The sequence below is a fragment of the Geotrypetes seraphini genome, chromosome 3, assembly GCF_902459505.1.
Source record: "Geotrypetes seraphini chromosome 3, aGeoSer1.1, whole genome shotgun sequence".
Classification (NCBI taxonomy): domain Eukaryota; kingdom Metazoa; phylum Chordata; class Amphibia; order Gymnophiona; family Dermophiidae; genus Geotrypetes; species Geotrypetes seraphini.
In genome coordinates, this window is record NC_047086.1 from 143,736,288 (window position 1) to 143,747,537 (window position 11,250).

General features: G+C 41.3%; 1 protein-coding gene across 3 annotated transcripts in view; it reads left to right on the forward strand.

The window, feature by feature from the left end:
* Window positions 1-3,813, forward strand: part of LOC117356483 (low density lipoprotein receptor adapter protein 1-like) — an 83,931-nt gene extending 80,118 nt beyond the window's left edge. For all 3 annotated transcript variants that reach the window (XM_033935730.1, XM_033935732.1, XM_033935731.1), the window contains one exon: window positions 2,857-3,813. In XM_033935730.1, the coding sequence (XP_033791621.1) occupies window positions 2,857-2,923 (67 nt within the window). In that variant the 3' untranslated portion in view covers window positions 2,924-3,813. The remainder of the gene's footprint in view (window positions 1-2,856) is intronic.
* Window positions 3,814-11,250: the final 7,437 nt, after the last annotated feature.

Consider the following 11,250-nt stretch of genomic DNA (forward strand, 5'->3'; position numbering starts at 1 on the left):
TTCTGTGAAGGAACTGAACCTGGGACCTGGCGTCTGTCAGTGCGCATTTCACTTAACCCCTACCACCTAATATTGTGGGGGCCATTTTCAAACTGACAAGTTTTATCTTAGGAGTATGAGATGAACCTAAGTCTCATCCACAGTCGCAAAACGCTGCAAAAAATCATTTTCATTGCGTTAAAAACGCACAACATGTCTTTTAAATATTCAGTCAAACTTGCTTTTGGTTGACCCATCATGCACTCAACTTCTTCATACCTAAATATTCATGTAGAAATGATACGTACAATGCATGTTCTGATGATTGCCAGCAGCCTTTGCTATCTCATGTAGGGTCAACTGGGAATCTTCCATCACAGTTTGGTGAACTTCATCAACCATTTCATTGGTGGTTGTTTTTGGACATCTGGAGCATTCTTCATCAACAATACGTGTCTGGCCACATTTAAATTCAGCAACCTACATTTTCACCATCATCACCATACACGGTGTGTAACTCGGATTTAATTTCTCTAGGCAATTTCCCCTTCAAATGAAGAAATTTTATCATGGCGTGATACTCAATTTTGCCAATTTTTTTAATAAAGTGAAGCAGTTCTCTTTAAAATGCTGACACGACAAAACACAACATCAAACTGACTTTAAAATCTATCCATAGACGTTTGTCAATGTCAACTGTCGGACAGCTATAAAATTGTGATGCTAATCTTGCTCTTTCTTGGTTAGGCCAGAAACTTTTTCAATTGACCCTCGAAGTTGTCCTTTTGTCCTATTTAGATGTAGAGGGTAATTTTACAAAGGTTGCTTATGTGTAAAGGCCACTTAGGGGCATAATTTTAGCTAGCTTTGTACAGAAAAGGTGTCTGTGGGTCTATATAAAATACTAGTACAAATCCTATAGAAATATCAGCTAGATTGAAGCTGCGGCTATTTAATGTAAGTGGTGACCTGTAAGTGGTGACTCCTGCACTCTGCCTAAACTCTTCTTCTGAACACTTACTCTAAAATCAAGTAGAAAATATGTGCCAAACTGCAGCATGCATACTTTTGTACCTTAGGTTGTTTTATATGTGTACTTTTAATAAAATTGCCTCTTTTTGGGGGGGTGGGGGAGGGGGTAATTATAATGAGGCATCTTGACATAAAAAAGCATGTTTTACACATGGGCAATTGATGTTAGAAAATTTCAAGTGTGTCTTTGCATGTCCAAATCTGCAACCTTGACAAGAGCGTGCATATTTTTGCAAGGACTGCCTGCAGGCAGAGCTGCTTTCCTTCTAGAATATTCATGTACCTGTACAGAGTATATACAGAATGTTGCACTTAAAAAAAGACAGACTCCTTTACTTTGTTGCTTTTATAAAATAGGCAATTGTTTATGTAGCCCTCCTAATAAGCCATACCTGACAGAAAGATTGCTGTTAGCTCTATCTGTGCAATTGGGAAACAGAATGGGATTTAATGTTCCCCATGCAGCAGTTGCTTGTAATGTGCTCCCCTCATAACTTTGTCAGACGATAATGAAATGACACTTTTCCCTGCTGTTGTTCAATTGCATGCTGTTTCTTTCTTCTTGTTGCAAGCTGCTGTGTTGATGGATCTACAGGTAAACTGGCTTCTTCTGTCACTCTGCATTTGAGTCTTGGCCTTCTAGCTCAGCATTGCATTTTTATTTTAAACTGGAGGATCCTCTTGCAAGGCAAAGAACATGAGACAGGACAGGCATTGGATCCCTTCCTACCTCTAATCTCTCTTCTCTTTATCATTTTCTTTCTAGTACCTCTGCTGTATGTTGCTTTTTTCTTCGCTGTATCCCACTAACCCTCCCATTTCCCAGGCTCTGTTCCAAGATCAGTTGGGAATCATTTAGTAAGACATGCTTCTGTCATTCATGAGCATTAAAATGGGACCTGCTGTAAATTACTCATGTGAGCTGTTAGTAAATGGTCCCTTACTTTGCTAACTTACTGTGAAAGCTGGGAGTCTTTTATCCATAACCAGCTTCAATACTGAGCAGTGTGGCAAGCCCCTTTATAAAGCATTGCTAGTTTTGTATTGCCAGGTTATCTTGGGGGAGGCCAAAGACAATGGCAGCATCATTTGTATGAGTTAGTGTTATTGCACTTTTCCTTCTCTGCCTGAGTGTCCTGCCCATTAGGCAAGACTGGGAGGTCACCTAAGGCAGCAAAGAGCAGCTGCAGTCAAAACAAAACAATAGGGCCTGCCAGCCACAAAACTTAAAGATCAGTATATATTTAGCTTACATTTTTTTTTAAGGATATTTGTGCAAGTCATGACTGTTGTGTAGAGAATGACACGGGAACAAATTTGTCCCCGCAGGATCTATCTCTGTCCTCATAAGCCTCGGACACTTATGATTTTAAAGTGTTCAAGGCTTGTGCAGATGAAGACAGAGCTTGTAGGGGTAGGGCAGGGACAGGAACAGAGCTCATGGGGATGGGACAGGGATAGAGATAGATCCTTCTGGGACGGAGATAAATTTGTCCCCATGTAATTCTCTACATTGAGTTTAATTATTAAAATCTTTGGAGAGAGATGGCAAACTAGGGGGTGGGGGAGGGGTGGTGTGAGGCTGAAGGTTCACCTAAGCTGCTTACTACCCTTGCACGGGCTCTGGCCCTGGTCATTTTGATCATGCCTTCTCCTTTCTGGGTACCTAAGTCGGGATTTATATCAGCTACCTTCTGCCTCACTCTACTATTAAGCCATCCTGTCAGCTCTGTTCATCAAATTCTCTGTGGCCGGCTTTCAGTATGGCTCATTTTTAGCACAAATTTTCACCCAGAGCCGTGTTGTTTGCATACGTATGTAACACTTCTTTCTTATTGATTCCAGACTTGCCAAATCTCGCACTGGAAACTGGGAGCCATGTTTCACGGTCATCAAGGAGCTGATGGGATGAGAAATGAAGGGGGACCCAGAAGTGCATGAAACCACCTCCAGCCTAATGAACAGAGAATAAAAGGAAAGTGGTCAGCAGGATAGAAAGACATTCCAGCACCAGAATCCATCAGACACTTGCCACTGACCTCTGTCAAAATGCTGCCTTGTTTTAAAACAAATAGTTCAGCAGAAAGTCTTTTTTTATTTGTTTGTTTTGATTGAATTTTCTATAACTGTTGGGTTTTATATTTTGGGAGGGGAAGGTAAAGTTCTTAATTTTTTTATGCATCTGTAAATATTTGTGGGTGCTTGTTTTTGAAATTGTGTCAGCTCAGTGAGAGAATTTGTGAGGTATGAGCAGTAGCGTAGTGAGGGTGACCAGTGCCTGGGGTGGTAGCACCCCTCTCCCACCCTCTTCTCCACTCCCCCGCGAACCCACGCCCCTTCCCTGTACCTTTTTAACTTCGGCGCAAGTAGCAAAGAACTTGTTGCCTTCATCGGCTTCGGAGCTCTCTCTGACGTCAAGTGATATTGGAGAAAGCGCCGAAGCCGACTCGGTCAACAAGTTCATCGCTGCTCATGCCAAAGTTAAAAAGGTATGGGGCATGTGCGCAGCAGGGGGACGAAGTGGGGGGAGTGCCCCAAGGAAGACGTGCCCTGGGTGGACCGCCCCCCTCGCACCCTGAGAAGGTAGCTGCGAACCTTTTCATAAACTGACCTCGCAACAACCCAATTGCTATATATAATATAGGTTTATTAGCAATAGACAAAAGTCAGCTTTCATGGAACAATAAAGTATAGCACATTGAGCCAATGGTTAACATTCAGAGTGGCCTGCTCTGATATGTATGAGATAATAAAAACTTTCAATGTAGAGTGCTGTGATGTCCTATAATGTAGTGTAAGGACAGTCAAGGCTATATTCCAATTAAAAATGAAGGAAAAAGCCTCAGAACAGGCCCTCCCACCACCACCAAAGTGGATTGTAAAGGTGGTCAAGCGATAACCTCATTGGCAAAAAAAACCTTCAATATAATTTGGACATTTAAGCCTCTGACTGTAATTCACTCAAAATTTAAAAGACTAATGGAAGAAAAATCCACTTATCTTCTGCTGATCGGCACACCACTTTGGTGTGCCGATCAGCAGATCTACTTTGGTGGTGGTGGGAGGGCCTGTTCTGAGACTTTTTCCTTCATTTTTAACTGGAATATAGCCTTGACTGTTCTTACACTACAATTTAGGACACTACATTATAGGACATCACAGCAGTCTACATTGAAAGTGTTTATTATATCATGCATTTTGATTTCATAGTATCTGAGTTTTTTGCTGTTCTGATATGTATCCATCCTGAAGCTTAGGCCAGCCGGTATGCTACTTATATACTTTAGATCAGTAACCTAAAGTAAAACCTAGTTACAAATTACATACTCACTTTCTATTGGGTTGGCACATCTAACATATCTATTGATTGTATAGTCTGCATATTTATCTCGGAGCCATACTGAAGCATGATACCTTAGATACAGGAGAAAAATGGATGATGGATCACAAACTAAAACTAAACTCAGAAAAACAAAATTCCTCTTGCTCGAACAGGCCAAAACTCCTCCCATCACAGAACTGAAAATCAAAAATACCAAATACCCAATACAACCCGAACTAAAACTCCTAGGAGTTACGATAGACAGATGTTGCACAATGCAGTCCCAAATCAACAAGACGACCCAGAAAGCTTTTCTAACCATGAGAAATCTCCGTAAAATCAGAAAATTCTTCAACCCAGCACAATTCAGACTAATCGTCCAATCCCTAGTCTTAGGTCTGCTGGACTATTGCAACTCCCTCTATCTTCCTTGTCCAGCCACTATGATAAAAAGACTCCAGACCATACAAAACACCGCCCTCAGACTGATCTACTCACTTAGAAAATATGATCACATAACAACTGCCTTCTTAGACTCTCACTGGTTACCCATACAAGCACGAATTCAATTCAAATTCCACTGCCTATTATTCAAAGCGTTACACGGCTCTTCCCCCTCCTACCTAAACAACCGCTTATACCAGATCTCCACCTCAAGACACAGAAGAACCCCGAACCCTTTTGCCTTTCCCCCACTCAAAGGCACACAACGCAAGAAAATGTTTGACAACCTTCTGGCAACACAAGCAGCAAAACTCAACCATTCCATCTCCAATCTGCTGACAACATCGGACGACTTCAAAACATTTCGAAAAGAAATCAAAACCCTGCTTTTCAAAAAATTCATCCAAATATCTTAACCCCTCTTCACCTACCTCCAGATAATTCTTCCCCAAATAACCCACCTAAACACCTTCCAAGCAAACAGACCCCTAAAATAGATGGTACTCTTACCTACTCTAACTGTATTCTATTTGTCTATATCACACAGTTCGGCACTGTCAGTTTATTATCCAACCCCTAAGTTCCCCTAGGATTCTATCCAGCTATCTCTCCTCTGTTAAAAAAAAAAAATTGTATCTTCACTGGAAAATGTCCAGTCAAATCTTTTGTAATCCGCCTTGAACTGCAAGGTATAGGCGGAATAGAAATCCGTAATGTAATGATGCCACTTAGTGTCAAATCTGACATGCCTCCCTATTTTCCCTGACAATGCATTCTTAATACTAAGTTCAATGATTTCTGAGAGTAGGCCCCCTTCCTTCCTGAGCTTGATTGTTGATTGTCAGCATTTCTGATAACGTTTGGTAGGACACTTTGTTTGGGTTTGTCTTCTGGAAAGTCTTAAAACATCCAATGCTGCTACCGTCAGCAGATATGTGCCAGTTACTGGGGCAAAGTTGAATCTTTTACATAAGATATTGTCTCTTGCTGACAGGGAGAGATATGATTGTTCAGAAACTAGAATTCAATAGCACAATGTCTCTCTTAAAAATATAACTTTTGGGGTCTCATAGGGGTCTTCACCTTCATTCTCATGAAGGTCTTATTCCCTATTCTTCCTCAACCCCCCTTGCTGTGCCACTGGGTATGAGTTCTTATCTACTCTTGTGTTAGTACAGCTATGCTTATTCTGCCTTTTGCTGGATTCAGTTGAATTTAATTTTTTCTCTGTTGATTTACTAATGCATGCATTCGCTTAGATTTACTGAAGGGCATTAAACTTTTTAGTATACTGGGCATTAAAACCAGTTTTGTAATCTTTTAAAAAAAATTTTTGAGTTGCCAACACTGTCAACAGTATTCCACAGCAGGGGCTGGGGAAGCTCTGATCTACCCTCTTCTGGTTAGCATTGGGGGGGCACATTAACCCAATCGTCTCACTCCCCATCCCTCTTGGACTGTGTAATAGATCCCACCCCTGTGTGACGGATCACAGGTGCCAGGCATTGCTCTCCATCCAAGGGACAAATCACTGGTGTTTGTGTGAATGACATGATAGATGTTGGCCCTCATTCCCAAGATCAAGGTGGGAGAAGCCATTGAATATTGAATGTGATGTGGTTCATATAGATTTTTTTTAAATATTGTAACAGGGCGAGGATAAAACATTGCAAAACAACATGAGTAGATAAACGAAAGCCTCAATTTTGTCAGATTCAGGAAACTTACATGCTATTATTTGTATGTGTGCTTCCAAAATAATATATAAAATGGTTAAAATGAGAGGAAAAATTGAAAATTTACATAGTAGTAATGACAACAGTAATCTAAAATTGAAGGGTAAAAAGATAATATAAAAAATCATTTTTATATTAATCCTGTGGAAATTAGAAAGTCTTGGGATAGGAGGTAATGTTCTTTTGTAGATTAAGAACTGGTTAAAAGATTGAAAACAGAGAGTAGGATTAAATGGTCAATATTCTCAACGGAGAAGGGGTTTGTGTTGGGACTGCTGCTTTTAATATATTTTATAAATGGATCTACTTAGGAGGTAAATAAATTTGCTGATGGCACAAAGTTATACAAAGTCGTAAAATTGCAAAAGTACCTTACTATATTGGGAGACTGGGCATTCAAATGGCAGATGACATTTAATGTGAGCAAGTGCAAAGTGATGCATGTAGGAAAGAGGAACCCAAACTATAGCTATGTGATACAAGGTTCCTTGTTAGGAATCACCACCCAGGATAAAGGATGTAGGTGTCATTGTTGATATGTTGAAACTTTCTGTTCAATGTGCAGCAGCAGAAGCTAAGAAAGCAAATAGAATGTTAGGAATTATTAGGAAAGGAATGAAGAACAAAACTGAGAATATTATAATGCCTTTGTAATGCTCCAAGGTATAACAGCATCTTGAATATTGTATACAATTTTTGTCACTTGTTTCTCAAAAAATTAGAAGAGGTACAGAGGACGGCAATGAAAATGATAGAGGATATGGGAAGACTTCATTGTGAGGAAAGGCTAAAGAAGTTAGGGCTCTTCAGCTTGGAAAAGAGTAACTGAGGGGAGATATGATAGAGGTCTATAAAATTTTGAATGGAGTGGAACCGGTAGACATTAATTTCTTGTTTGCTCTTTCCAAAATACAAAGACTAGAGGATATTTGATGAAGCTACTAAGTAGTACGTTTTGAACAAATCAGAGAAAATATTTTTTCATTCAATGTGTGGTTAAACTTTGGAATTCATTGCTAGAATATGATCAAAGCAGTTAGCTTAGCAGGGTTTAGAAAATGTTTGGATAATTTCCTAAAAGAAAAGTTCATAGTCCATTATTAATATGGACTTGAGGAAAATCCCCAGCTTTTTTCTAGAATAAGCAGCATAAAATCTGTTTTACTTTTTTGGTATATTACCATGTACCTGTGACCTGGATTGGCTACTGGGCCAGTAGGCTTGGTGGATCTTTGGTCTGTCCCATAAAAACATAAGCATAGCCATAGTGGGTCAGCCCGATGCTCCATATAGCCCAGTATCTTGCTTACACAGTGGCTAATCCAGTACGACAATGCTTATGTTCTTATGGTAATATTGATTTTTATCCATTGTAAATATTTTGAGCTTGAAGTTTACACACAAAACTGTTGCTAAGAGGTGAGTGGTGAGGTACATGAGACTGCAGTCAAAATAGAAGGGCAATGTGCTTGGTCATTTTGAAGAGGGAGAATATAGGTTCTTGTCAGGTATGGAGTTTGAGTTAAAAGCAGGGCTGGTTTATCGTTCTGATGTGAGTATACCTGTGTATGTATTGTAAAGTGAGTCCTACTGCTGTCAGGCTTCTCACATGCCAGTTTAACAAAAGTTGATTATGTATAGTTCGGCTTTAAACCACCTTGGTATTAAGTCATTTGTGAACTTATTTGCAAGTCTACACTGCTGTATGCCATTGGGTTGCTAATGTGGTGTGGTGGAAGGTCACCAGGTTTAGAAGTATCTGTGATGTGGATTTCAGGTTGACAAATCCAACTAAAATGAATGAGGAGCAGAACCACTGCTCACTTCTTTCTAGCATGTCTGTAGAGATTGTGAATTGAGGGAGTTTCCACTCTTGTTAGTCTCACTTGCAGATTCTCTCTCTAACTGGAGACGGTGGCCATGACCTATGCAGCATCTCTTCTGTCATGGGTTCCCACTGCATGGAGCAATAATTCTCTTACAGTCCAATAAAGTAACTTAATGCAGTGTCTATTTAATATCTTTGAAAATGTTTTTTTTAGCAAGATCTCTTACTTTGGATTACGAAATAAAAGAACTTTATACTGGTTGTATGTAGTGTGTGCAACTCCCTTGATTTCCCCCCCCCCCCCTCTCACCTTTATCTGGTACCTCACAAACCCGAACGGCCTTTATGAGTTAGGAGGTAGGCAGGCTAGACTAAAGAAGGATGATGGGAAAATGGTTACTTCAGTAACAGAACGTGAGCTTTCAAGAATGCATTTTTTAGTTTGTTTTTGAAGGTAGCTAGCTCAAATATACACATCTCTGTATAACAGTTTACAGTTATTTCTCATTACACGTTAACAGTTTAAAAATGGACCGCCAATAGCATGTCATTCACGAACCGGCACAAATTATAGCATTTTGCATCTTTTTTTTACACTGACGCCTTAAATGTAGGCCAGCATTTGAGAAGCCTACATTTAAGGTGCCAGTGTCGCGTTTACGGAAGTGCCTAAGGGCACCTAAGGCTGCTTCTAGTACAAACCACACCCATGCTGGTCTTAGGCGTCCTTACATGCCCCTAAGCACTTCTGTAAGTGTGACACTGGCGCCGTAAATGAAGGTGCTGTTCATTCCTCTGGTTTGTTTTGGGGTTGTTGTTTTTTTTTTTTTTTTTTAGAAAACGTGCTTCTGGATTGGTTGGTTAGCCAGTGGTAGGGTACAGAATTTGGATATTTTTTTTACTAAGTTCATCCAAATAGCAAGGGGGCATGTGGGTATGTACTGGGTGGTAAGGTAGACCCAACATTGGGATGTATTTCAACGATAATGGGACGGGAAGACATGTCCAAGTCTAAAAAGAAGTATATTTTTATCTAGATCAGTTACAATCACATCCAAATCTAAACCCCCCCCAAAAAAAAACCTCTGCAAGGCCAGCTGACCACTATATAGATTAAGGCTTCTAGTAGCTGATGCAACCTCCACCCCCCCCCCCCCAAAAAAAAAAAGGGGGATACCAGGTGGTTTGACAGCATTGGATATTATGGACAACCTCAGTTTCCAGAAGTAGCCTAGTGATCAGTGCAATGGACTGAACAAGGAGATTAGGTCTAAATCCCACTGTCCCAATAAATTTGTGATGGACATTATGAGCCTTCCAAAACAACCAAGTCACCTACTCTACCTAAATATGAGATCTGCGGGGGAGGAGAAGGTTGACAGGGGGATCTTGGGTGAGGAGTCGGGGAGTTTTGAGGATCTTGGGGTGTCTGGAAGTATCTGGGTGGAGTCGAGGAGTTTTTGGTGGTGTTTGGGGGGGATGATGGGGCCAGCAGCAGGGGGAGTGGGCATCATCCCCCCTGCCGTGGACTGTGGCAAGAGGGTTCGCTGTTGCAGAAGGAGGAATTGGGCATCTCTCCTGCTGGCTGACTTTGCGGGGCCGGGATGGGTTCCTGCTGCGGCTGCTAAACTGATTGCAGCAGGGAGATTCCCTTGCTGCGATTAGCTCAGTGATAATGCGGTTCTCTAACTGGCACCTGTGACATGGACGCCGGTTAGAGAATCTGGGTGTCTGTCCGTGAGGACAGATGCAATTCTATATAGGACTCACATGTGCAATTCTCAAAAGCTGCTTAGGTGGATGCTGAGACTGAGGGTCCTATACAGAATCGGGCCCAAGACATTTAAGGACATTGAGGAAACAAGGAAATTTTTGGGGCGCTCTGCTTTCTTTTCAATTCCTCTTTAGAGTGGAGACAGGCTCATATGTATCCTCTTCACAAAAGTGGAAGTAAGAAAGAAGCTAAGATGTACAGACTGGTTAGTCTGACCTCAATGGTGAAATAAGAAAAGGAAATGCTACTAAACCAGAAGATAATGCAGTTTTTGGAATCCAAAACATTACGGGATATGAGGCAGCGTGATCCTTCTAAAGGTCGATCTTTTCAGATGAATAAGATCAATTGCTTTAACTGATTGACCAAAGAGTTGCTTGTAGAATATTTAATTTTACTAAGGCTTTTAGCAATTTTTGAGTGCCTTTGGTATTGGCCATAAAGTAAGTGACTGGGTTAGACTCTAGTTTGGGGGAAGGTGACGAGGGGTAGTGGTTAAGAGTTCATTGGGAATAAAGAGACATGTAGTAGTATACAGCAAGAAGTGGTTCTTTGTTCTTTTCTATATTGAGGTAGGTTTGCTGAGAAGTGGAGGAGTAGCCTAATGGCTATAGCAATGGACTTGGAAGCCTGGTTAAAGATCCCACTGCTGCTCCTTGTGGTCTTGAGCAAGTCACTTAACCCTCCATTGCCTCAGGTACCGTATGTACTCTAATATAAACCGAGATTTGTGGGCCAAAACAATGGCCCAAAAATGGGGGTCTCAGTTTATAGTCGGGTCAGCACCCACCAGCCCCCCTCCCTGACCTGTTGCAGGCCTCTGCCAGGTGTCCTGAGACCTGGTGATCTGGCGGTGGGTCGCGACAGTAGGGATCCCTCTCGCCTCCTGTCCTGGCTGACTCTTAAGAACCTTTAACTCCCTCCCGCCTCCTCGACATACTTTTTGAATACCAGGTGGTCCAGCGGTGAAGTGGGGCAGGAGCGATCTTCCTTTATTCCTGACCTGTGCAGAGCCACTAGCTCAGGGGTGTCCAATGTCGGTCCTCGAGGGCCGCAATCCAGTCGGGTTTTCAGGATTTCTCCAATGAATATGCATGAGATCTATTAGCATACAATGAAAGCAGTGCATGCAAAT